This window comes from Paramacrobiotus metropolitanus, unplaced genomic scaffold (assembly GCF_019649055.1).
Source record: "Paramacrobiotus metropolitanus isolate TYO unplaced genomic scaffold, Prichtersi_v1.0 Parri_scaffold0000010, whole genome shotgun sequence".
Taxonomy (NCBI): Eukaryota; Metazoa; Tardigrada; class Eutardigrada; order Parachela; family Macrobiotidae; genus Paramacrobiotus; species Paramacrobiotus metropolitanus.
The window spans coordinates 554,832-580,085 of NW_026570230.1; the positions used below are offsets into that span (position 1 = coordinate 554,832).

General features: G+C 41.5%; 1 protein-coding gene across 4 annotated transcripts; it reads left to right on the plus strand.

Annotated features, from left to right (window-relative positions):
• The first annotated feature begins 30 nt into the window (after positions 1-30).
• On the plus strand, positions 31-24,406 carry LOC129583270 (uncharacterized). 4 transcript variants are annotated; one of them, XM_055475017.1, is made up of 6 exons: positions 31-343; positions 12,038-12,881; positions 13,577-13,688; positions 17,371-17,482; positions 17,558-18,114; positions 23,834-24,406. In XM_055475017.1, exons 1-6 carry the CDS (start codon positions 308-310, stop codon positions 23,955-23,957), a joined length of 1,785 nt encoding a protein of 594 aa, XP_055330992.1. In that variant the 5' UTR covers positions 31-307; the 3' UTR covers positions 23,958-24,406. The 4 variants fall into 4 exon arrangements, with proteins under 4 accessions (XP_055330992.1, XP_055330989.1, XP_055330991.1 ...); XM_055475014.1 differs by having other exon boundaries at positions 17,371-18,114; XM_055475016.1 differs by lacking the exon at positions 31-343 and adding an exon at positions 7,849-7,937 and having other exon boundaries at positions 17,371-18,114.
• Positions 24,407-25,254: the final 848 nt, after the last annotated feature.

Consider the following 25,254-nt stretch of genomic DNA (forward strand, 5'->3'; position numbering starts at 1 on the left):
CTGTCGCAAGCCCTTCGTTGAAAATCTGGAATCCAGAGCTCTTTCTTTACATCCAAATCGTCAAATTATTTTGTTGTGATTTAGCCGTATGCAGTGCGGAAAGGTTGTTTTTTGTACTGTGTTGTCGAGTCAACTTGGCACTTTTTCGTACAGTGAGTTATATGATATCCGGATATAGTAGTTTTCTTATTTTGTTCGCAAATCATTAAAATTATTCACAAAGCGACGGAATTTTAATGTTTACATCTTTGACGCCCAACACTTCATATAAATTATAAGCATTTGGTCTTTTATTGCGTCATCTACCATGGGCGAAAGCAAGGATTATTGTGTCGGGAGTATGGTGAGTGTTGGCTTGGCATCTGAATTTCTTTTAAATCTTCATATTCTCTGTAATTATAATGTTCTTTTTTTAGGCTGATTTATTTTTTAATTACGTAGCTGCATGCATGCATCGTAACTCAACAGTACTACTGTATATACTACTCACTACGAGTAATCGAGTAAATTAAGCTATAACAAAATTCCAACTTTGTTGAGTTCGCCAGCCTGACACACAAACCAAACTTCCAAATGTCTGTATCGCTTGATAGCCTTAGCAGTGGCGAATTTGAGGGGGGCAGAACCTCCAGAATGTTTTCGAAACTGGGTGAATTGCAGCATAATAGCCAGCATTGCTTAAAAATGTTCACCGATATTTCCAGAATCGAGAATATTGCAGTTTTTTGTGAATTTTCAATTTTCTCCAACTTAGCTTCGGGCTCCGCGCGAAAGACTGTTCATTGTACAGAGTCTGTAGTTTAGTAAATGAATTAATCATCCATGCCGAGTTGCCGACCATGCGTGAAATGTTGTGGCACCGCACAATGCGCAACAATAGTCCGCTGCTCTTTTGCTGAAATCTGAACTTCGATCGGCTGTTGGTGCGCTATTCTTTGGATGTTCGGTTTTGTTTAATATAGATTTTCTCGGGTTTTCTCAAGCCTTAGTTATTCTCGCTTTTCATTAGTTTTTCTTAGTTTTTTTGTTTGTTCCTAGGTTAATCTTGAGTTATTAGCTTTTTCCTAACTTTCTGAAATTTAGGTTTCTCAGATTTTCTATGGTCTGGTAGGCAGTGTTAGCGTATTGTACGGTAAAATAGTGGATGGCTGTTCTGTTTTTTTGGTAGTGCCAAAAAAACCCTAAGCTATTTTAGCTGAGTGTGCGGCCAAATAGGCTAATAGCCAAATATTTATTATTTTAAAAATACCACTGCACTTTTTAAAAGCTTGCTTGAAAATTACGCTCAGTTGTTAAGTAGTTAGTAGCCCCTTTAAAATTTGGTAGATGCTGCGTGCACGGGAAAACACGGGTGTTGTGCCGTTGGCTGCGTGCTCGGGTATTATTATTTACACGGGCGTTGGATGTGTGCACAGCTTTTTGATTTGAATTTTTTTTACGTATTTCGAAAAGATCTTATCGTTGGTTGACATTTTTATGTTATAGGTATGTTGTTATAGCACAAAATCTTCGAAAGAACGAACTTCAACGAAGCTTTTTTCCTTCTTCCATTGCGAATGCAATCTTGCTCCGTCAAGTTCAGAAACTTTTGAAGATAATTTTTTAAACTAATTTTGTATGTCGTTTTGCTTTTATTTTTCCAGTTTAAAACCGTGACCCTTTGATGAGCCAGTAATCAGTATTGAGTTAAGCGGTGCTTAATGGCAGAGGGTAGCGGTAATTTTAAAGGTGCTTATAACGACATCCATAAAAAAAAACGATGTTTTAATGCAAACTTTTTCAAAAGCTACAAGGTATTCGTTACTGGCTGCTGTATTACAGAATAAAATACTGCAGAATTTAATTTTCTTAATTTAATAAATTTAAATTAAATAAACTGCCCGTGCACGCAGCCAACACCCGTGTCTCCCCGTGCACGTAGCCATAATGTTAAACTTTTCGTTGCACTTTTTCTGGTATACGAGTATTAAGTAGGTTGCGTTTTGCACGGCCATACGATTAACGGCAAAATTAACGACGGTTTTAACGTTGTTAATTTAATGTGCCGTTGATTCGAATAAGAGGTTGCGTTATACACTAAAGAATTTACTGCCCCTGAAATTAGCGGGAGGAACTGCTATCATCCAGTCTCCATTCATCATTTCGTTTACCAGCGTAGAGATAACAAAATGCAGATTTTCATGTGATGTAAATAGCTTAGAGAGATCTGCGGTTTAAGTTTCCGCACAGACGTTACAAAGATTAGTCTTTTCATTCGGGAATGCGTGAATTTCTTGAAAACTGGTGAGTATGCAGGGATGCACAGTACAGGCTACAAAGCTGCTACAGAAATTAGAACATTTGGTTGCTGAATCAGCAAAGTATTCGTATAACTGTGTTTTAGTTTTTACAATAATTGTTACTTTTATGACAAAGTAAATTATTTTGCTTTCTAAATGGCTGCCAAAAACATCACTGACAGAAGTTCAATTGTCGAGACTGGTGCAATTTTCGAAAATTCGAGTCGAGTGGGCAACTCAGGATTGAATGCCCAGGCAGAAATTCACTGGGTAGACTGTCTAGCCTATTCAGTCTTCGTGCTCAATGGTCCATGTAGGCCCAGTCGTTTATTACTGAATTTCAACGTCGTTATTAACGAAACGATACCCCCTTCGTTTCGTTAATAACGACGGGTACTGCCGTTTAAACGTTCGTTAATTGTATCCCGTCGTTAATTCTATCGTCAATCGTACCCCTTCGTTGATACCGCAACCTGCTTATTGTTTCCAATCATTATACGCTTTTTGGATATGAGTCTTCCTCATAATGTGAGTTTACTCACCAGGGACGCGTCACCGGCTCCCCTCAGAAAAATTTCATATTTTGTAGGGTGACAGAGTAACAATAGGGCATTACTAAAAAAATAGTTTCAACTGCTATGAGCAACAGGGAGGGGCCCAACAAAATTAAAAAGTTAAAGATACGCTATGTTATAAACTTATAACGAATGCATTGCATTGTACGCTAGTTTAAGTATGTAGGTAGTACTAGGTACTTATATGATACGACCCATAATTATGGCAGTGAGCCACTTCGTACGCTTTTGTATGAGCATTAACGCTTATGTTGGCTTAAAATCCTTTGTTTACCCATTTCTAGTAAACGCCATTCATTTATTTTTATAGAGACAGATCGGTCTTACTTCGGTTTTCGTGCTAGCAGTACTTGTAATTCGTGCTAAAAACTGATAGTTCAAACTGAAACTGAAATATGAGCACATGTAGATTCATTCTTAAAAAATAAGTTTACTTATACGAGTATCACCTACAAAGTACAAACCAGCTTCAGAAACAAAAGCGGGTTAACAAAGAATATGGAACACACAGTCACGCCGGTATGCCTTGTACGATATAGCAAGTGCCGCCTAGTAGGATAAACTCATATTTTGGTCAATATGCGCAGATTTGAACTTTACTGTGTAAGTGTCAGCTGTACGTCACTGCAGGTGTACGTCCGTACACTTGATTTTAAACGATTTTCAGTCTGCTAACGTACTGTTTATGTGACACAGTAGTTATTATAATATTATGAATACTGTACATCTCTTGCAGGTTTTCGGCCTCTCCTCTTTGTTACCTGTTCTCGGCTTCCACTGAGCCGATTTTGCAGCTTTAAATTTTCACAGAATCTTTTCAAAACGTAGAGTAAAACAAAGCTAGTGGTTTTTTTACTCTCACAAGTAGGATAAGCCCAGTGGTCTCTAAAAGGCTTGTAGCCATGGATGCCATAGGGCTAACATGCGCTTGTCTTTCACCACAGGCAAAATAGGGTTTAACAAGAAACAGATTTGGCTTCGCCTCTGCGTTTCTTGTGGACCACATACCGAGTGAACGAATGATTCGGTTAGTTTTAAAATAAAATGAAAACTAGCAGCCGGGGCACAAACGAAACAAATTTTAATGGCGAAAAGTCAACATTTGAAGAACTGGGCATCAGATATTGGCCTAATCGATCTCAACTCATAAGAAACAGTGCAAACTGCTACGTAATATATAATGTCAGTAAACGTCCGCTTGGTGACTGGTCAGCAATCTAAATGCAGAAACCGGAAAAATTTCAGTTGATACAAACGCAAGTTGACCCCAGAACATTCCCTGTCACCAGTAGATCTAGTAAACTGAAGGCGAGCTGTTGTCTTATACTCGTAATAAATTAACTGGTTTCAAACAAATTCTTAACTGCTATTAAATAACTAATGCTTCCTCGAATACAGGCATAACTGTTAACTATGAACTCATAACTACTGTCTCCTTGAACACACTGCAACTTTTGAATTTTAAACTGTCTATTTGCCCAGTCGTAAGCCAATATTCATCCGTGCTCAGCTTGTTATATGAATACTGTACATCTCTTGCAGGTTTTCTGCTTCTCCTCTTTGTTCTCAATGATCTCAGCTCCCACTCATCCAATTTTCTCGCTTTAAAATGTTCTGGAAACTGCTCGGCCTAGCGGGTGATCTAAGGCTAATCGTTGTTTGCTAAATGCAGAACCTCAAGCCCAGTGGTCACTCGAAGGCTTGTTACCATGGAGGCCATAGCGCTAACATGGCTGGTCTGTTACCACGGTCACATTACACTGTACTTACTCAGTTAGCTCAAATATAAAACAGCTTCGGCTGCGCCTCTGCGTTTCCTGTGTTCCGTGGGCTGACTGTACGACACTTCGTTGCTATTACAGTTTCGCAAGTTTAGCAGAATAAACAGAAAAACAGCAGCCGAGCCACAAAACGACACAAACTCTATAAACAAAGGACAATAATCTAAGAACTGAACATTAGTAGCAACTGGACTGAGAGACCCCGTTTGCTAAAGTAATGCCCGACAATGACAGCAAGCGTCCACAGGTTGGCTAATCACTAAGCCAAACGACAAGAAAAGGAAAAATTCACCTGATACAACCGCCGCAGAGCATTTCCTGTCTTTTGTTAAATCCGATAAACTTAACGAAATCTGTTTTCTTATACAAAAACCAACTATTTTCAAACAAAGAAAAATAACTGTTACTGCTTTCTCGAATGGGCTTCAACGTATGAATTTTAAACTAATTTACTTGCCCAGTCGTAAGCCAATATTCATCCGTGCTCATCTTGTTATCTACATTCGAAACAGTTATGACAGGAACTACTGACCAACGCGATGTTTGGGCGAACGGGTGAGCCGATTTCGACGCGGTAAAGTGTGTTAGAATCGTCGCAACGACGCGGATGTTTTTATACAATATTCCCGTTGGGTTGCGCCTCTAAGGAAAAACAGGGGGCGAAAAAAACAAAATTGTTGCCATGGGCCTCCATAGACGGACATAGGCTAAGGCTTTGCACAGTCTAAGCGACAGAGTACACCGCGCACTTCGGCATCCGTTCGTTAAAAAATCACGAAAAAAAATGAAAAAAACCACTGAGAAAACGGAAATTGCGACCCCACATAACGAAAACATTCGGTAAAAACAATGTTCGGGGAAAAATCGCGACGTAACACTAAAATTTCCCGAGTTTTCTTAGGTATTCTTAGGTATTTCCCTATAATTAAATTGTCCTGTAATTAAACACGCACGACCTTTAATAATTACAATTTACGTAATTCTTAGAATTCTTGGATTTCTAAGGTTTTCTAAGGACTTTTTAGTTTTCTTCTTAGATTTGCTTAGGTTTTTAGGCTTCTTAGTTTTCTTCTTAGGTTTTCTTAGGTTCTTGGGTAATGTTCCCAGAAAAACATGTTCGGAAGTCTTAGGTTCTTAGGTTTCTTAGGTTTCTTAGGTTTCTTAGGTTTTTTAGATTTCTTAGGTTACTTAGGTTTCTTGGGTTTCTTAGGTTTCTTAGGTTTCTTAGGTTACTTAGGATTCTTAGATTTCTCAGGTTTGTTTCAGCGATGGAAAAACTTCTTGAAGAACATTCGCCGAAAAGCATGTGCGCGAATGTAGATTTCCGTACACTGGTTAACCACATCCGTAACAGCCGTGACGGCCTTTGCTAAGAAAATTATGTTTGGACAAACGGGTAGGCCGATTTTGACGCGGTAAAGTGCGCCAGAATCGTCGCAACGACGCGGGTGATGTTGCGCTATCGCTGACCCGATGCGCCTCGAGGGGAAAGCAGTTGCCTCAAAAAACAAATTGTTGCCATGGGCCTGTCAGCCTCGGCTTCAGACATTGATCTCATATTATGTTTAAAGCAAAGTGTTGTAAACTATGTTGACTGCTTATTACTTCAGGGTGTGAAGTAGAGGGCGCACCTCGGCCATCGGCCTCCATGCGTAAAAAACCAAAATTTATCCGGAAAACGTTGACAAATTAACATATTCACGTCCGACGCCGTATTATCACATAACTGCTTACGGATGTAGTCCTCCGTAAACTGGTTATATGAATACTATACATCGCTTGCAGGTTTTCTGCCTCTCCTCTTTGTTCCCTATGATCTCAGCTCCCACTCATCCAATTTTCTCGCTTTAAAATGTTCTGGGCACCGCTCGGTCTGCCGGGTGATCTAAGTCTAATCGTTGTTTGCTATATGCAGAACCTCAAGCCCATTGGTCACTTGAAAGCTTGTTACCATGGATGCCATAGGGCTAACATGGGCTAGTCTGTTACCACGGTCACATTACACTGTATGAGCTCAATTAGCTCAACCATGAAACAGCTTTGGCTTCGCCCCTGCGTTTCTTGAACTATTTCGCCTGATTACTGTCGCACCTTTCGGCCAAGTGCACTTTGCTGTATCAACAGTTCGGTCAGTCTCCCACATTTAGCAGCCCAGTTCACTAAACAGTAATAGAACGACGTGATTCTATGACTTCTAGTAAAAAAAAAACCCAAATCACTAATTTGCAGTACCTAGTCGTAAGCCAATATTCATCCGTGCTCAGCTTGTTATATGAATACTATACATCTCTTGCAGGTTTTCTGCCTCTCCTCTTTGTTCGCTATGATCTCAGCTTGCACTTATCCAATTTTTTCGCTTTAAAATGTTCTGGAAACCGCTCGGTCTGGCGGGTGATCTAAGACTAATCGTTGTTTGCTATATGCAAAACCTCAAGCCAGTGGTCACTCGAAAGCTTGTTACCATGGAGGCCATAGGGCTAACATGGGCTAGTCTGTTACCACGGTCACATTACACTGTACTTACTCAATCAGCTCAAACATGAAACAGCTTTGGCTGCGCCTCTGCGTTTCCTATGTTCCGTGGGCTGACTGAACGACACTTCGTTGGCTACACTTCTTGGGCTACAGTTGCTATTACAGTTTCGCGAGTTTAGCAGAATAAACAGAAAAACAGCAGCCGAGCCACAAAACGACACAAACTCTATCAACAAAGGTCAACAATCTGAGAACTGAACATTAGTAGATACTACTGATAGACCCCGTTTGCTTAAGTAATAACCGACAATGACAGCAAGCGTCCACAGGTTGGCTAATCACTAAGCCCAACGATAGGAAAAGGAAAACTTCAGCTGAAACAACCGCAGCTAGTTGACCGCAAAGCATTCCCTGTCATTTGTTAAATCCGATAAACTGAACAAAATCTGTTTTCTTATACAAAAACCAACTGTTTTCAAACAAAAAAAAATAATTGTTACTGCTTTCTCGAAAACGCTGCAACGTATGAATTTTAAACTAATTTATTTGCCCAGTCGTAAGCCAATATTCATCCGTGCTCAGCTTGTTATATGAATACTATACATCTCTTGCAGGTTTTCTGCCTCTCCTCTTTGTTCGCTATGATCTCAGCTCCCACTCATCCAATTTTCCCGCTTTAAAATGTTCTGGGAACCGCTCGGCCTGGCGGGTGATCTAAGACTAATCGTTGTTTGCTATATGCAGAACCTCAAGCCCAGTGGTCACTTGAAAGCTTGTTACCATGGATGCCATAGGGCTAACATGGGCTACCACGGTCACGGTACACTGTATGTACTACTCAATCAGCTCAAACATGAAACAGCTTTGGCTTCTCCTCTGCGTTTCTTGCAGTATTTCACGTGATCACTGTGACACTGTCGCACCTTGCGGCCCAATGCACTGAGCTGTATCAATAGTTTGGTCAATCTCGGAGCCTAGTTTACTAAACAGTAATACTACGACGTAATTCTGCGACTACTAGTAACAACACATCCTAACTCACTTATTTACAGTACCTAGTCGTAAGCCAATATTCGTCCGTGCTCAGCTTGTTATCTACATCCGTAACATCTTATACACGAGTATGCTTTGTTCCGAATGATTGGCCGAACGGCTGGGCCGATTTTCACGCAGTAAAGTGCGTTAGAATCGTCGCAACGACGCCGGTAATGTTGCGCTACTGCTCAATCGATGCGCCCCAACGGGGAAACAGAGGCTCCCAAAAAGAAATTGTTGCCATGGGCCCTCATAGACGGACGTGGGCTATTCATTTATACAGTCGCAACGTCAGAGGCAGTCCGCGGCCATCGGCATCGCTTCGGCATACAAAATAAAAATCGTAAAACCATGTCAAAATAATATTAGTAATCAAGCTTGCGATTACCGCAATCTGTATTTTATGTTTCGTTTCTTAGCTTTCTTAGGGTTCTTAAGTTTCTTAGGTTTCTTAAATTTCTTAGATTTCTTAGGTTTCTTAGGTTTCTTAGATTTCTTAGATTTCTTAGGTTTCTTAGGCTGTCTTAAGTTGCTTGTGTTTCTTACGTTTTCAAGGCTTCTTGCAATTCTTACGCTCAGAAAATTCGTTGTTTCTTTAAACTAAAATTTTCGAAACTCAAGCACGCCACGACAATACGTACGGATGTAGATCCCGTAAACTGGTTATCTACATCCGTAACCACGTATACACGATTGATAATGTAGCCAATGTTTGGGCGAACGGCTGAACCGATTTCGACGCGGCCAAGTGCGTTAAATTCGTCTCAACGGCGCGAATGTTCTTACGCTATTGCGCCATCGATACGCCCCAAAACGGAAGGAGTAGCCCCAAAAAACAAATTGTTGCCATGGGCCCCATAGACATACATGGGTAAATGCATTGTCTGTTCGCGGACCGTTCGGAAAAACCGAGACAGACCGCGGCCTTCGGCATCGGCACGTTACAAAGTATTGAAAATTTAAGAAACATGTGCAAAAATTAATCGCAGTCAATCCCACCAGCGTGATCGGTATACCTCGTATTCTTTCATAAACGATATTTCTTAGATATCTTAGATATCTGAGATTTCTTAGGTTTTCTTAGGTTTCTTAAGTTTCTTAGGTTTCTTAGGTTTCTTAGGTTTCTTAGGTTTTCTTAGGTATTCTTAGGTATTCTTAGGTTTCTCAGGTTTCTTAGGTTTCTTAGGTTTCTTGGGTTTCTTAGGTTTTTTAGGTTTCTTAGGCTTTCTTAGGGTTTCTTAAATTTTTTCGATTTTCTCTTTCTTAAATTTCGATGTTTTCTTCGCGGCTGGGACCAGTGCGATCAACCGTTGCGAAGTGTGCATTGCGTAACAAACTTGCGCCGCAAAAGTTTGTGTACGGATGCAGATTCCGTAAACTGGTTATATGAATACTAATCATCTGTGCCAGGATTTCGGCCCTTCTACTTTGGCGCTGGTGATTTCAGCTTCTACTCATCCGATTTTTCTGTTTAAAATGTTTTGGAAACCTCTCGATCACGCGGGTGTTCTAAAACCAGTCGTTGTTTACTATCTGCCTAACCTCAAGACCAGTGGTCACTCTAAACCTTGTTACCATGGACGCCATAGGGCTAACATGGGCGGGTTTTTGTTCTGGTGAATTTCAGGGAAACAGCTTATTTTCTAACCATGTTGCAACATACCAGCTTATTTTCTAACCATGTTGCAAAATTCTGAAATAGTCGCAAGGCGATATTCATCCGTGCTCAGCTTGTTTCTAGTGTACGGTGCCTAAACCATGTGAAATCTAATGAATAATATTCTAATGAAATCTAATATTCTGCGTCGCTTCCGTTCGTCATATCGTTCGTATAAAGCATGTACAGTACTGAGTACTGGCGCCATCATTGTCTCTTGTGGCACCCCCTACCGCACTTGTAGGCCAGTCAAAAACACGCGCGCTCATTTTCACTCTCTGCTAACGACTGGTTAAGACGTCAAGTAACCATGGAACCGCTTCAGCACGTTACCTTCAATTCCGATCGTCCTTAATTTTTCGATAAGTTTGGCATGGGAGACTGAGTCAAACGCTTTTTTCAAGTCCAACAGACATACAGCAGTGATTTGCCCCTTATCCATCGCTTTTCGCAATCTCTCTGAAACTTTAAGGAGCAGTGCTTGCCTTCGCCGAATGCCACATAAATGGTTATGAAAAAAACTTTCTGCAAAACTGCCAAGACAGCCATTGCCGATATTATTACAGGATCAGTTTTTTTTCTGGATGGTGGTGATTGTTTGGGATGTCGTGTTCTGAGGAGAATAAACCCTTCAAGTTTCAGTACATAATTAACTGCATGCCAATGACATACTAGACGATGACATACTAATTTGCCGACGTTAAATTTGCTTTTAATCATAGCAAAAATTTGCTGTAATTATTTACCGGCCGTGTAGTGTAGTGGTCACCTTGAATGTATTGTATTCCTCTCAGATAAATGGCGTATCGATTTTATGGTTATCGTGTATATGGAGTGCAACTGAAAAGTCTTCGAAAAGCTACAATGTGTTCGTTACTGGCTACTGTATTACAGAACAAAATACTGCAGAATTTAATTTTCTTAATTTTATAAATTTAAATTAAATAAATTGCCCGTGCACGCAGCCATCAGCCGTTTCCAAACTTCGTGCACGGAGTCAACACCCGTGTCTACCCATGCCGAACGAATGGCAAACGACCGGATGGCATCACGTTGGCTCCGTGGGAGAGAGGAATAGTGCTGACTTGGGATGTGACATGCGTCTGCAAGTGGCCTTATCGCATATCGCGGCAACATCCAAGCGAGCTGAAGCAGCGGCGGCAAAGGCCGAACACGATAAGATAGCCAAGTACCAGAACATCACTCATGACTACTTGTTTAGCTCTTTGGGCTCCGAGACGCTAGGACCCAACGGACAGGAGGCTACCCGCCTGCTTACCGAAGTGGGTAGCAGGGTACGGTAAGAAACCGGCGAGGCACGAGCATCAGAATTTCTACCCAGCCGCTGGGGTAGAAATTCTGATGCTTGGTCCGCGGGGGCCCAGCGGACCAGCATGGAAATCCAGCGCGGGAACGCGGCATCCGTTCAGGAAGCAACTCCGCCCAGAGCAAATTTAGATCAGTTGTTCTCTGTTTTCAGAACTCTCGAGGCTGTTTTCTGCTGAGTGAGTGTACTGCGTTGTGATTTAATTGTTCTTTGTATATGCGGAATGGGTATTAGACTATTAGTCGTGATCATATTGGGCATTACATTACAAGTACGAGTATTGCTAAAGCCAAACCGTACCATATCAAGATTCGTTTTGAATCTGAGACCAACCCTTAGGGAAATCGAATGGTATGCAGTTATTGAAGTTTGGTTTAATGTATCTGCTGGCGAACCTCGAGCTTACCGGCTCCCACTCATTTCGATAACCGGACATTTCGTTATGTAATATTTCGCAGCAGTTCGAATCAAAAATATCACAAACAGTTTGAATCGAAATTGTACCACGAGAAAATAACCAAGAAACCTAAAAAACCTAAGAACATCTGGGAAAGCCTAAGAACCCTAAGAAAGCTAAAACCTAAGAAGCCTAAAAAAACCTAAGAAAATAAGAAAAGCTACGATTGGCGAAATGTTCGGTTGGGCATGATGTTAATTATCTCGCTTTATCGGGTAAGATTCTGCACCTTTTTGGGTGTAAAAATATTAACTCTGATTTTGGCGAAATGTCCCGTTGGCGAAATGTCTCGTTGGCGAAATGGGAGAACACCAGCTCACGAATATACGCAAATTTCGAAAATCTTATTCTGTTAATCTTATTCTTATTCTATATATAGAAACGATCGAAATAACTTTACTATTTTTCAAGTCGCAATTTGCCATCATATTGTAAATTCTATTATTTTCAGACCCCTTCTGAAGTGTTGGAAGGGATGCCGCGGTACCGATCGCTACTGACGAAAGCGAATCAAGTCAGTTATCGTAACACTGTTGTCGTCCGTGGCCGTGACGACGCTTGGTGGCTGGGATATGTCCAGGATATTGACGGCGAATACGCGTTTATCCATTTTAACTCAACATTAACGGAAGATCGCTGGATGCACTTAAGCGACGTCTGGCCTCTGCCATCGTACTGGGACACCGAGCTTTGTATCAGGGAAGGTTACCACAACGTTGAAATATTCGCGGCTCTGCGTGATGAAGATAATGGTCCGTTTCGATTTCGATCAGCCGTTTTACTAAACACACTTTCGGGCTGTGACTTGTGCTGCTGGATGTTTTATGTTAAAACCGAACGTTTCAGCAGCGACGCCGCTGCCCACCAAGCTCGTCTCGAGCTGGTCCACGCAGACCAAGTGGCAAGTGCGTTGCCACCTAGCGGTCCGGCAGTGCTGGACCGCCGCAAATGTTTGCACTATGCCAAATACTTCATACCATTTGACCAACCCGAAACCGTTCTCAGCGAGCCTTCCGATAAATTTCGCATCATCAAGCACCTTCAAGATGCTCTTCGAGCCAGAATGCATTTACGAAGAGGTCAGTATTTGGCTGACGGCTGCAGATTTCATCTGCGCATCGAATCGGGGGGTTGCATGTTCATCATCGTCATGCTTGCAACGGACGTAGAACAGAGGCATTGGATAGCTGAAGCCTTGCCGACAATCCTGAAAACACATCTGGCCGGTCGCGCCAATCTACCACCTATTCGTAATCGAGCATTACAGGCAAATGAATATGTCCTTCGTGAAGCCGGTAAGCCGACTGTTTGTTATAAAATGTAAACCTTATCCTTGAAATTATAGCTGCCTTAGAAGTACAATATTCTTACTCGTATAATAATTCCGTCGGGTGCGGCAACGCTGAATGAGGATGGCAGAGCAGCTGCGCAACTGAGATCCGTCTGAGGGAAAATCATGCGCCTGCCGTGGTTTATAGATGTTTGTTTACTATTCTGGTTAAGAACCCATTGTTTTCAGACCGGATTTTTTTCAAGGTGGATGACATTTATTAACACGATACATGCCCTAACAGTTTGGTGGCTTTAAGGAACTAATATTCTTACTCTGACAGGACGATACGAGTTTGCCGCTGTCGGCTTCGAGACATTCGGTAGTTTTGGTACATCTGCCAAGCGATTGGTTAATGAGATTGGGAAGAGAATTTCGCTACAAACTGGCGAAATTCGTAGCCTCGAGTATTTAAAACAGAATATTTCTTTGGCAATTCAACGGGTAACGCTGCTTCTATAATTGGTACTGTTGAAAACGTTGTTTCTTTTAATCGTAAATAGACCTTGATATTGTTATCGTGCCATGGAAATAAAGTACAATACCCAGGAACTAATAGAAATTCATGGTCTGACCTTCACTTTAAGCTTCTAAAGTTGTTACATTTCAGCGATTATCTATGGTAGTGATAACGGTGATTTATATACATTTTTTCGTTAGATGTCGAATTTGATGCACTGATGTTGACTGCCCGTATCTCCTATTTAACGCCTTCGCTTGTGAGCGACATATTATCGCATCTGGACCTACACTCACGGATGAAAGCCAAACGGTACGCTGCATCTTTGCACTTGCCTATTTCTCTTGCAAGACAGTGATCTGTTTATGTTGGGGTACGGCTTTTTCAAGGCCATATTCGGTTTTCCGAAATTATTCCGCGCATCCGAAATGCGGTTTTAATGCGGTTTTCCGAAATCGTATTAATCATTCCGCGCAATTTGCGAGTTTAGTAGAATAAATGGCAGACTCTAGATATTAAGCCGACAAGTGTTAGCATGGTAATTCTTATAACAGTAGCCGGTTCGACTACTTTCTAGTGGTTCGTTAATCCACCGTACCATATCTGTCGGCCGTTAGTGGGGGAAAGGCGGTCGGCAGCGATGCTGACGAAAACTGACTACCGTTTCACACAGGTGACAACGGTGGGAGCACTATCATCCCATGGCAGTTAAGGGATTTGGCCCGGTACACAGCACCGATTTCGTGTACATACGCGGGAATACTCGCTTTCGCGCACTTCCGAACACTTTTTTGGGTTGCTTTTTAACATTGTGTAGCCAAATGATTTGTATACATAGGCGTGAAATCCATTTTTGCGCGCAACATCCGGTTCGGGAGTTATGGCTGTTAGAAAATTCCAAAAGTTTTAAATGCATTCAGGTGTACCAAAAGTCTTATTATGGACCGATCCCATTCAAATTTTGTACGTAAATGCACATAACCATAAAGATCGTTCTTACACTGATCCAGACTTTCCCGATTTTGTTCGAATTTTAAAATGAATTTTAAAATTTTTGAAATTTATTTTAAAATTTTAAAAACATGATAGAACCATGGATCGGTGTAAAAATGCTCTTTATGGTTATGCGCATTTACGTGCAAAATTTGAAAGGGATCGGTCCATAATGAGACTTTTGGTACACCTGAATGCATTTAAACTTTATGGAATTTTCTAACAGCCATAACTTCCGACCTGGATGTTGCGCGCAAAAACGGATTTCACGCCTATGTATACAAATTTTTCGGCTACAAAATATCATAAAGCAATGCAAAAAAATGTTTGGGAGTGCGCGACAGCGAAAGTTCCCGCGGATGCACACGAATTTGGTGCTGTGTACCGGGCCAAATCCCTTAAGCAACACAACGCTAGGCCATCGCAAGAGTTTACTCGACAACACAGTATTAGCAAGTACACAAGCAAGATTCAGCTAGCAAAGCAAGATTGAGGGGCAAGTAGTGCATAAGTTTGCTGCATGCACGGGGCAAGAAGCACGGAACTAATTTTAAAATGTTTCTGACCGTGAGATGCGGTCGGTAAAATGTAGGATTTTAAGAATTCTGATCTTCGTAATACAACAACCAATTAACAGTAAAGAAAGCTAGTAACACTCTTACTAATCAAGAGTTAAGATACAATCGTAGTGCATATGAAGCCGCGTATACTCGGCTTCATATGCAATACGATACGATTAAAATTTTAATCCCTCGCAACAATACGAGGCGATGATAAGGGCTTGTTTCAGCACTCCTTATGTATGTACTTGCTGTTGTCACCCGGCTGGAGTAGGATGTTGCGGCTATACAGAGGGTTATTCAGCCAAGTGTGGACACTTCGAAAAAAAATTCCTTAGAAATTTCATTTTGAAAGAAATGATGCCATAAGCATCTCAATATGACGACTAACTAATCTGAATGCTTTTTGCAAATTTTGGTGAAAATCCAGCGAAAAATGCTCGCGATATTGTCTGTTAACCAAAAGTCGCCGACTACTAACCCTTGACCAGTCAAAATTTGGCTTTCGGTCACCTGGCCTTAAAAGGATCGTCAATTTTTCCAATCTGCATGGTTTTAATTGCGAAAAACGACGATCCGAATATTTTTTATAGCAAGAACGATTTCATATTCTTGCGCGTTCTTGCGGTAGGACGGTTGGAAAAAGCGCGAAAACAGGAAGAGACCCGCAGGAGCCATGCCCATTGCGCGAACTCTTATGCACGCAGCTATAGCTATCCTTTCCGTCCCTCCATAAACTAAAGTTGTAAAACAAGTCTTTCTCTACCGTTTACAATGTTCATTGGTCGAGAAAGACGCTCCACGGATCAAGCCTAGCAGGGAAGAAGAAGTCATCCAGAACCCGAGACGTGCTCCCGGGAGCACTGCTGAGTAAACAAGGATGCAGCTTCCCAGTCCTCTAATACTAGTAATTCCTTCAGAAAAAGGATTGTTCGAAACCCCCGACAGGTTTTCAACGGGTTATGGCGAAAATCCAAATTTTAGATGAATTTTGAATAAAGGGAATCCCTTTCCTATAGCTGAACTGGTCAACTGTTGCCAACATGGGGGGGACAAATTTAATTTTTTCCTGAGCTACAGGATGAGAAAATCGTGACTCGATTGAATTTAAAGTATGACTGGATGTTGTGGCTACCTGATAAAATTTTTAAAAAAGTAAAATAAGCGTGCGACGGCTAAGGAGAAACTTCCCAAAAAGTGTCCACACTTGGCTGAATAACCCTCTGTACATATGGTTTAATCAGACCGGTACCTAAGCGCCATGTCTAGCCGCAACGTAAACACCAGCCGGGTGATGGCGCAAGTACAGGGATTGCTAAAATAAGCTCTTGTCATCGACTCTATAAACATTTTATACTGCCAAGCCAGTTATGAGAAAAGAAAAAAGTGAAGAGGCAAACTGATAACAGTCATACTGTCATAACACTGCACCTAGGAAATGCGATACATGTATACAGATACTTTCACTGGCGAAACACTTCCCGTAGAAGTAATGTGCAAGTGATACATTACCAGTGCACACGATATACAGTACTTAACAAAATATTATGATCCTCTAAATTGGTTTTCGGCCACGCCCACTGGACCATTGCCGATGAAACTATTTTTTTAAATATTGCTATTACATATACTGCCTACCGACAAAACCTGAAATTTTCTTAAGGGAAAGCCAGTGACTGGTCCTGGTCAGACTGTTTATGAGATTTAAGGACAAGGGACACGCAATCCGTCTAAACCACCTGATCTATGTAGCGGCTCCGTCGAAGACAAATCACCCGACGGCTGGTGCGAGTGGTACTTGCATACTATTACTTAAGTAATAGAAAATAATTATGGCAGTCAACGGGCGCCAGGGTGCAAAAAGTGGCAGTTCCACCTGCCACCGGCATTGGCATGTGAAATTTCGCGGCTAGCAGCCGGTAAACCATGACAACCTTGCAGAGAAATACTGAAACAACTGAAAATGATTGTGCCATCAACAAAATCAATATAAAACGAACAAAATCTTCATAAAACTGATTTTTTTGTACTCTCCTCTATTACCGGGACCGCGCACGCCAATGCAATGAGTGAGTCCTGCAATGCCGAAAAGCAGGATATCACTGATTACAGCACAAAACGTACTTAACGTAGCGCATGAAATGTGACTGCAGTTCGGGTCACACATCCAGTGATTCCAGCTACTCCAAGTTTCCAACGTCCGGTAGTGGACCGTGCTCAATAAAAATAACTTTAAACAGATCTTGACCACAAGATAAAAAGCCTATCCCATTACTGATGATAACCGCTGCCACCATTTACACCCAGCCTAGTCATTGGCTGGTAAATTGTGAGTCACTGTTTCAGATTTTGACCTTATATCTGTTTGTAAGCACCTTATATCTGTACGCCTGCCGAAGCGTAGTTGATATTCTTCCTTTGCTTACCGTGTTTCTTGATAGGGTGTGTGGCTTATGGCAGCTGCTGCTGAGCAGCTCTCGAATGATAGAGCACGTCAGCATTTCTCTCGAAAGCTGTTGGCAACTCAAGGCGGACAGCGATAATTGTTTTAAGGTGGCTTCTCTACTAAGCAGCTCAATTAGCTCAGCGACAATAAGTCTCACGCTGTTGAATGTATTCCCGCCGCAGTATGGGTTTTTCTTGGGTTCGATGTTACGTGCCTTGGAAATTGAGTTGCCGTTTCTCATGTTCAAAAACCACACCAACGTCAAACCAGAAAGAGTTCGCCAACAAAAGCAGGCACGTTTAAAGCATGGGATAGCGGTCCATTTAACTGCTTACAAACACTACTGCAACTTCGTCTTGCTGCACAACTGGAAAGTTACCGCCCTCTTCGGAGAACAAATGTACGACATTTTTGAGAAGGAGTCCACCTGCTACGAGTCACATGAGCCCGGCGCGACTTCTCGCCTTTTGCCAGCGCACGAGCGGGAGTGGATGGTGCGTCTCACATGCGAGCCGCATGAACTGGCCATTGACAAACTACAAATAACCATTCCGAAGGTCATTCTGCCATGCAGAGACGGAAAAATGCACATGACCAGTCGCTTCATGTGTGCCTTGAACAACAACTTTCCGCCGGTAACGCAGGACATGGTGGCGAAGGTCTCAATTGTCCGTGCGCGCTGGCTGCGTACCCTCACCTATCCCCAGGACTGGCAGAGCATTCGCAACTACCTTCTTATGTAAGTGGTGACAGATTTTGCTTTCTTCGAGCTATTTTGTAATGTATTTGTCAATGCTTGTATACGAATTTTCTTTGAGCCCTTTGCTTTCAGAGTTGGCAACCGATATTGAGCTACCGTAGTCAATCATCTCGATATCAATAGATTCATATATCCTTACGTCCTTATTTTTTGGAAATTATCTTCTAAATCAAGATTGATTTTTTCAATAAGCTGATGATTTTATAAAATAGAGCATCGCACAAACGTTCCTACCTTTATATTTAAAAAAATCTTAAGTTTTGGAGAAGGTCTAAAAAATTTTTAGAAGCTGTAGTACTTAAAGGTTGTTAGTACTTAAAGGTTGTTAGTTTTGGAAATTATCTCCCAATTTGAGATTCCGTTTGTGAAGCTTTTGATAGTTTTATAAAATCCAGCATCTCCCAAAGCTTCCTACCTCCTGCTTGGAAAAAATTTTGGTTCCCGGAACGTTTTCAAAAAACCCTTCTAAACTTCCAGTACTTAGCGTTTAAAGTTCATAGAAATTTCCAGTAAATTCTGGAAACGTCTCGAATGAGCAAATACAGGTTTCGCAACTTAGCAACCTAAACAATGGTTATTCAAAATTGTCAGTTACATCAAACCTTTAAATTTACTTTTTTAAATTCTTGAAACCTTTAAGATGTTTTTAAATGCTTTTGAATACCTCAAAATAACTGTAAATTTATCCAAAGTCGGCTCCAGAGCTTTTACATTTCCAGAATTTCTAAATATTTCGACTCGGCCCATAGCCGTTACCTCTAATTTTCTCAGCCTCCAGAGTTTCAAAATTTTAAAAATATCTAGAAATCTGAGTATCTCAATATCGCACGGCTTAAATTGTCTAATTGATATGTAATTTCTAAATATCTAAAAGCCGGCCCGCGGCCCGTTTGCCGCATTCACTCGCGTAGCGGCTATGTACCTCGTAATTCTGGTGGTAGCTTGGGCATTCACTAACCTACGTTGCTCTGTAATACAGAGTACTGGCGGTAGCTTGGGTATTCATTAAGCTCGAAATCTAATTAACTACATCCGTAACAACCATGACGGCATAGGCTAATGTTCCTATGTCTGACCAAACGGGAAGGCCGATTTTGACGCGGTCAAGTGCGCCAGAATCGTCGCAACCACGCGGGTAATCTTGCACTATTGCCAACCGGGTGCGCCTCAAGGGGGAAAACGGAGCCTCAAAAAACAAACTGTTGCCATGGGCCTGCACGTCTCGGCTTCGGACTTCGCTCCAAACAGTGTAGTACAGTAGTTAATGCAAATTGTTAAGAACAATTCTCAGTGACGTAAAGCACATTACCGGTTACGGCACGAACAGAAACGAAAATGAATCGCCGAAATACGAAACCGATTCGGAAACCTCACGCCGCCGAATTAGCTACGGATGCAGTCCTCCGTAAACTGGTTAACTACATCCGTAACAACCATGACGGCATAGGCTAATGTTCCTATGTCTGACCAAACGGGAAGGCCGATTTTGACGCGGTCAAGTGCGCCAGAATCGTCGCAACCACGCGGGTAATCTTGCACTATTGCCAACCGGGTGCGCCTCAAGGGGGAAAACGGAGCCTCAAAAAACAAAATGTTGCCATGGGCCTGCACGTCTCGGCTTCGGACTTCGCTCCAAACAGTGTAGTACAGTAATAATGCAAATTGTTAAGAACAATTCTCAGTGACGTAAAGCACATTACCGGCTACGGCACGAACAGAAACGAAAATGAATCGCCGAAATACGAAACCGATTCGGAAACCTCACGCCGCCGAATTAGCTACGGATGTAGTCCTCCGTGAACTGGTTATTATCTACATCCGTAACCACGTATACACGATTGATAATGTAGCCAATGTTTGGGTGAACGGCTGAACCGATTTCGACGCGGCCAAGTGCGTTAAATTTGTCTCAACGGCGCGAATGTTCTTACGCTATTGCGCCATCGATACGCCCAAAAACGGAAGGAGTAGCCCCAAAAAACAAATTGTTGCCATGGGCCCCCATAGACATACATGGTAAATACATTGTCTGTTTGCGGACCGTTCGGAAAAACCGAGACAGACCGCGGCCTTCGGCATCGGCACGTTACAAAGTATTGAAAATTTAGGAAACACAAGCAAAAATTAATCACAGTCAATCCCACCAGCGTGATCGGTATACTTCGTATTCTTTCATATACGATATTTCTTAGATATCTTAGGTTTCAAAAGTTTCTTAGGTTTTCTTAGGTTTCTTAGGTTTCCTAGGTTTTTTTAGGTATTGTCAGGTTTCTTAGGTATTCTTAGGTATTCTTAGGTTTCTCAGGTTTCTTAAGTTTCTTAGGTTTCTTAGATTTCTTGGATTTCTTTGTTTTCTTAGGTTTCTTCGGCTTCCTTATGGTTTCTGAAGTTTTCTTAGATTTGTTCTTTCTTAGTTTTCGTAGTTTTCTTGGCGGCTGGGACCAATGCAATCAACCTTTGCGAAGTGTGCATTGCGTAACAAACGTGCGCCGCAAAAGTTTGTGCACGGATGTAGATCCCGTAAACTGGTTATATGAATACTAATCATCTGTGCCAGGATTTCGGCCTCTCTCCTTTGGCGCCGGTGATCTCAGCTTCTACTCATCCAGTTTTTCTGCTTTAAAATGCTTTAGAAACCTCCCGATAATGCGGGTGTTCTAAGACCAGTCGTCGTTGGCAATTTACAGAACCTCAAGTCCAGTGGTCACTCAAAAGCTTGTTACCATGGATGCCATTGGGCTAACATGGGCGGGTTCACGCTCGGGTGCTTACTAATTTGCAAATTTCCAGAGAAACAGCCTGTGTTCTAACCATGTTGTAACATATTGCATTATTCTGATAAAAAAATCTGAGATATAGATATGGCTGAAAATCTTACAATCTTCCATGCAGCCTGCGAGGTCACCTGGGGAAACCGTAAATTTTTTCCCACCAGTTTTTCTGCGCTGAAATATCGGCTGAACGGTTTTTTATGGGCATCGTGTAAATGATCCCACTCCATCCATTTTATTACCGTTTAAATATTATCTGTCGTACCAATAAATACAGGTTTTCAGTTCGTTAGAATCGGCAATATAAAATTGCATTAAAAACGGGAAAAAGAACCGTGAAAAAGGCAAACAAAAAGAAAAATTACGGAGGCTTTCAGGTTTTATAAACTGGTCGAATTTAACCGGAAAGCTTGAAAACTGTCCGCATTTCCACATGTTTAAAATATTTTCGTAGCTGGCCTCCCTGGGGTTTTATATTTGAAATATTTCTCAAAATCTTTTTTATTTCTGTACAAAGTATATTTTGTATTTCTTTCATTTTTCCATACCTCGAACACAACTGGTCGCGCGCTAGCGCGACCGATACTTGTACTTATATATCTCTATACTAGTAGGAATAAATAAAAAATGAATAATTCAATGTAAAAAAAATAACTGTTTTCAACTACTTCTACAGATATGAGGAAATCATAGAATTATTATGTTACTGGTATTATGATGTCTCTGGACTGCCAGGACAACCCTAGACAGGGCTCATGAGTATGTATATGAAAATTTCCAATTTTCTTCTCGAAATGGACCGGCTTTCGACTTAGCTCTAAAGAACGAATCCTTCGCACCACAACAGTATGAGTAAACAACTAATTAACTACTCGTATCATTTAAAATTTCAGATTATTTGTCCTGTTACAAAATAGTAGCTATGTAATTTGAATACAAATCATCTACATACCTGCTGATTTTTACCATCGTGATTCGCGCGCTCAGCCGCGCTGTTTCGAATTCAATGTACTTGTACAGACTACAGATGCCATTAGGCATTTAAGTCCTACAGTCAGTACAGTGGCAGTCTAGAAATACTACTGAGTACTGACTGGATCAAACACTCCCGCCTGACAATCAAATTACCAAAAAAAATTTCCGCTTTTCAATTGATTTTCTGTTGCTTTGCATTCCCAACGCAACTAACGGTAAATTACTTTTTATAAAACATGAACAGCCATTGTAATATTGTAATATTTTAATTTTCTTTCGTCGCTCGTTTACTAGGAGATGTAAAGTATGTAGGTTGCCTCGTTTGCTGTTACGCGAGCTCCGCTCGCGCCGCAGCTCGTCGTCGCCTGCGGCTCCGCCTTCTCTGAAAAACTAACGAAATTGTTTCACGTTTCGCAGATTCTCTCGTTTTCAGCAAAGAAGCATTCCCTTGGGTAACGCCCCTAACGACCGCAAAGCAACTAACTACTAAGCAATCACTCAAATGAAAAACTTGTTAGCTACTCTGTATGTATGTTGCTGTCCCTAGACCACAAACATACAATATTATCCTCCCTAAACCTGCAGTACCATCTTTTTCGGACATCATATTCCATAGAAAACAAATTAACATTTAACAGCAATCGCAACTTGCGAGTCGGAAGTCATTGCAAATTTTTGCCTTCAACAGTTCAACGGCATATCTGTAAAAATGGCAACCGCCCGTGGAAACGTTGCCTTTAAACTGGTCATACCTCTGCGAACGGTAGCTCATTGAGAAACAGTTTTGAGCCTCGTAGACTTTGTTAGGTCTTCTTTCCTACTTGAACATTTCCTTTTTTTTTGACGCCATTGCTTATGAAAAATTTATAATTTCATTCAAGAATCAAGACTACGGAATAATACGTGGTCATGATTCAAGAACTTTCCTCCCATCCCAGCAAAGTTGGCCAAAACGCGTTTTAGCTGTCGAGACAGTGGTGGGTGGTCAGTTTTGCAGTGGTGGATTTTCGACTTTTCCCATTGGCTTTCTGTGTTACAGTTTTTTAAAATTCTCTTTCCAATTTTTTTTTGTCTAAAAACTTACTTGCGATGGCAAATCTACGCAGTAAGGGCTGTCTAATGATACGTTGACGGGAAGTTTGGTTCAGTGGATCTGGCTGGCGAACTCGACAAAGTGGGAATTTTGTTAAGGCTCTCAGCAGGGCGCCATCCGAGGGAAACCGAGAAACGGCTAAATGCACCGATGGGGGTCATTGGGGGAACCGATCCCCGGCTACGTCGTTAGATCCGCGTAGGCAGTACCACTGCACCACGGCGCAAAGTGTTGAAAATCCTTGAAAGACTTTGTCGGTGTATACGAGCCGCTTCTCTTCTCACAAGGCTTATGCGATTGTTATATAGTGATACTTTCATAGCCATTGATGTACTTGTATATATACGTTTGTATACTCAGACTGTGCTTACTGCCGTTTTGGGCTGCAATGGCAGCCCGTGGACCGCCTTCGCTAATGGCTTGCTTGAGGTGCATCACAAAGTATGTGTGCTTCGGTAGCTTCAAACAAACCGACTCACACGTTTGCCTCACAATCGTTTGCATGAAAACGTGAGCCTTGCAGCATGCAGTTTTGTTCTACACTCACGGCATTATTGTAGCTTCAAACCTGCATGAAGCCGAAGTCTGTGGGGGGCTTAAATGCTGCACTGCATGGCCGTTGTATGTGAGTGCAACAGCCCGAGCTTGTACGAGCAGGTGCTGTACGGCGTACGCAATATTCCCCTAGTGCGTCTCTTATCACCTATGTAGAAACATATTCGCGGAGCTCTCTCGCAGAACTTCTTCGTTTTAGCGGAAGGTTTTTTTCGCGCAGGGAAGTGCTTATTTTTAGTGACTTATTTGAAGGCGCATTTACCACGTTCTTTTCAATCTTTCGTATACTGTATTACTTTGATAGATTCAGCGGTTTTCACTCGGATGGAAGACCAAAAGTATGGGACGATATTGACCTGCGGTTTGTGGATCTGTCCACATGGAGCAAACTGGCTATATACGGGATCTGCGAGGTGTTCCGAGTATGAAGCTCTGCAGATGCGTCAACATTGATCTCATATCGAAGGGTCCACTAAATTGAACATTATTATCTGGGCAGCGCCGATCATTATTACGCAGGTTCATTATTACCAGGATAATCCAGAGATCCCAGATTACGGGGGAGTGGAAGTACAGTACATAGGGAGACTCCTATCAGCTGTCGATTTTCGATCTATTTAAGGACAAAAACTGGTTTGAAAAATATTATCGAGCGAATTATCTTCGATCAATTAATTTGTTGTTTTGTATCTTTTTTGCGTTGCGAGATGTCTAAAAATTATTGAGATGCCCACGTTTGTTTTTGTAGTATTTTAATGTTTTAGTGTGTAATGGCTTCACTTTCTATTTGTTCACTTATCTTTTTACTATGCACCTCGACTACACTTTTTACTATTTTTACTACGCACCTCATATGGAATAAGAATCATATCTGTTGCCCATCCCTCAATGGCCTTACGTTTGAAATTCTTCTTCGTCAAAGAAGCATAGCAGGTTCGCTTAGTGACGTTTAAGACACACCTGACTGTTCGGGCATTCAGATATTAAAGTTTAAGAAAAAAATGTGTGCAGTACACTTCGAAAAAAAAAATACTGAGAAGTTGTTTCAATTTGGCTGCTGCACCCTCTGTATTTTGAATTTTTCTGTGATTATCGATGATATGGTATTTACCGGGCGCAGCCGATTTGATCGTTTTTGCTTGAAACAAGCACAGAATGTTTTTTACCTACATTTATATGCGTTCTGAGTGAGAAAAATCCAAAACAACTCTAGAATAGAAACTTTTTGGAAAATGCAAAACTTGCATTGTAATGCACTGTAACTCACTGCGGGACCAATACTGACATGCTATACGGCAGTCGAACCTACCGTACTCGATGACCAACCTAACTCAGTAGATAAAGTGGGAAATAAACACTACGAACTACCTCTTATGCCTAATCCTCTGATAACTAGCAAAACACTTTACCAGCTATCCGACTACGTGCACGAATAAGATCTGGATGATGTAGTTATCCAGATTGGTGACTTCCGGTAGGTACACACACTAAAGTTTTCGCTACAGAAGACACGAGAGCTCTCATAACACAAGTTCTTATTAGCAATTGCAATTTCACACATCACTTTAGTCTCGACTGACTTTCGCTATCCAAAACAGATGATCACTTCTCTGCTTATACATGGGAAAGTTAGCAAAACGTAAAACAGCGCCGACGTCATTATACGGCGCATACAATCGACCAATTAGTAAGCTCAAAACGGAAGAAACACGCATATACTCTACC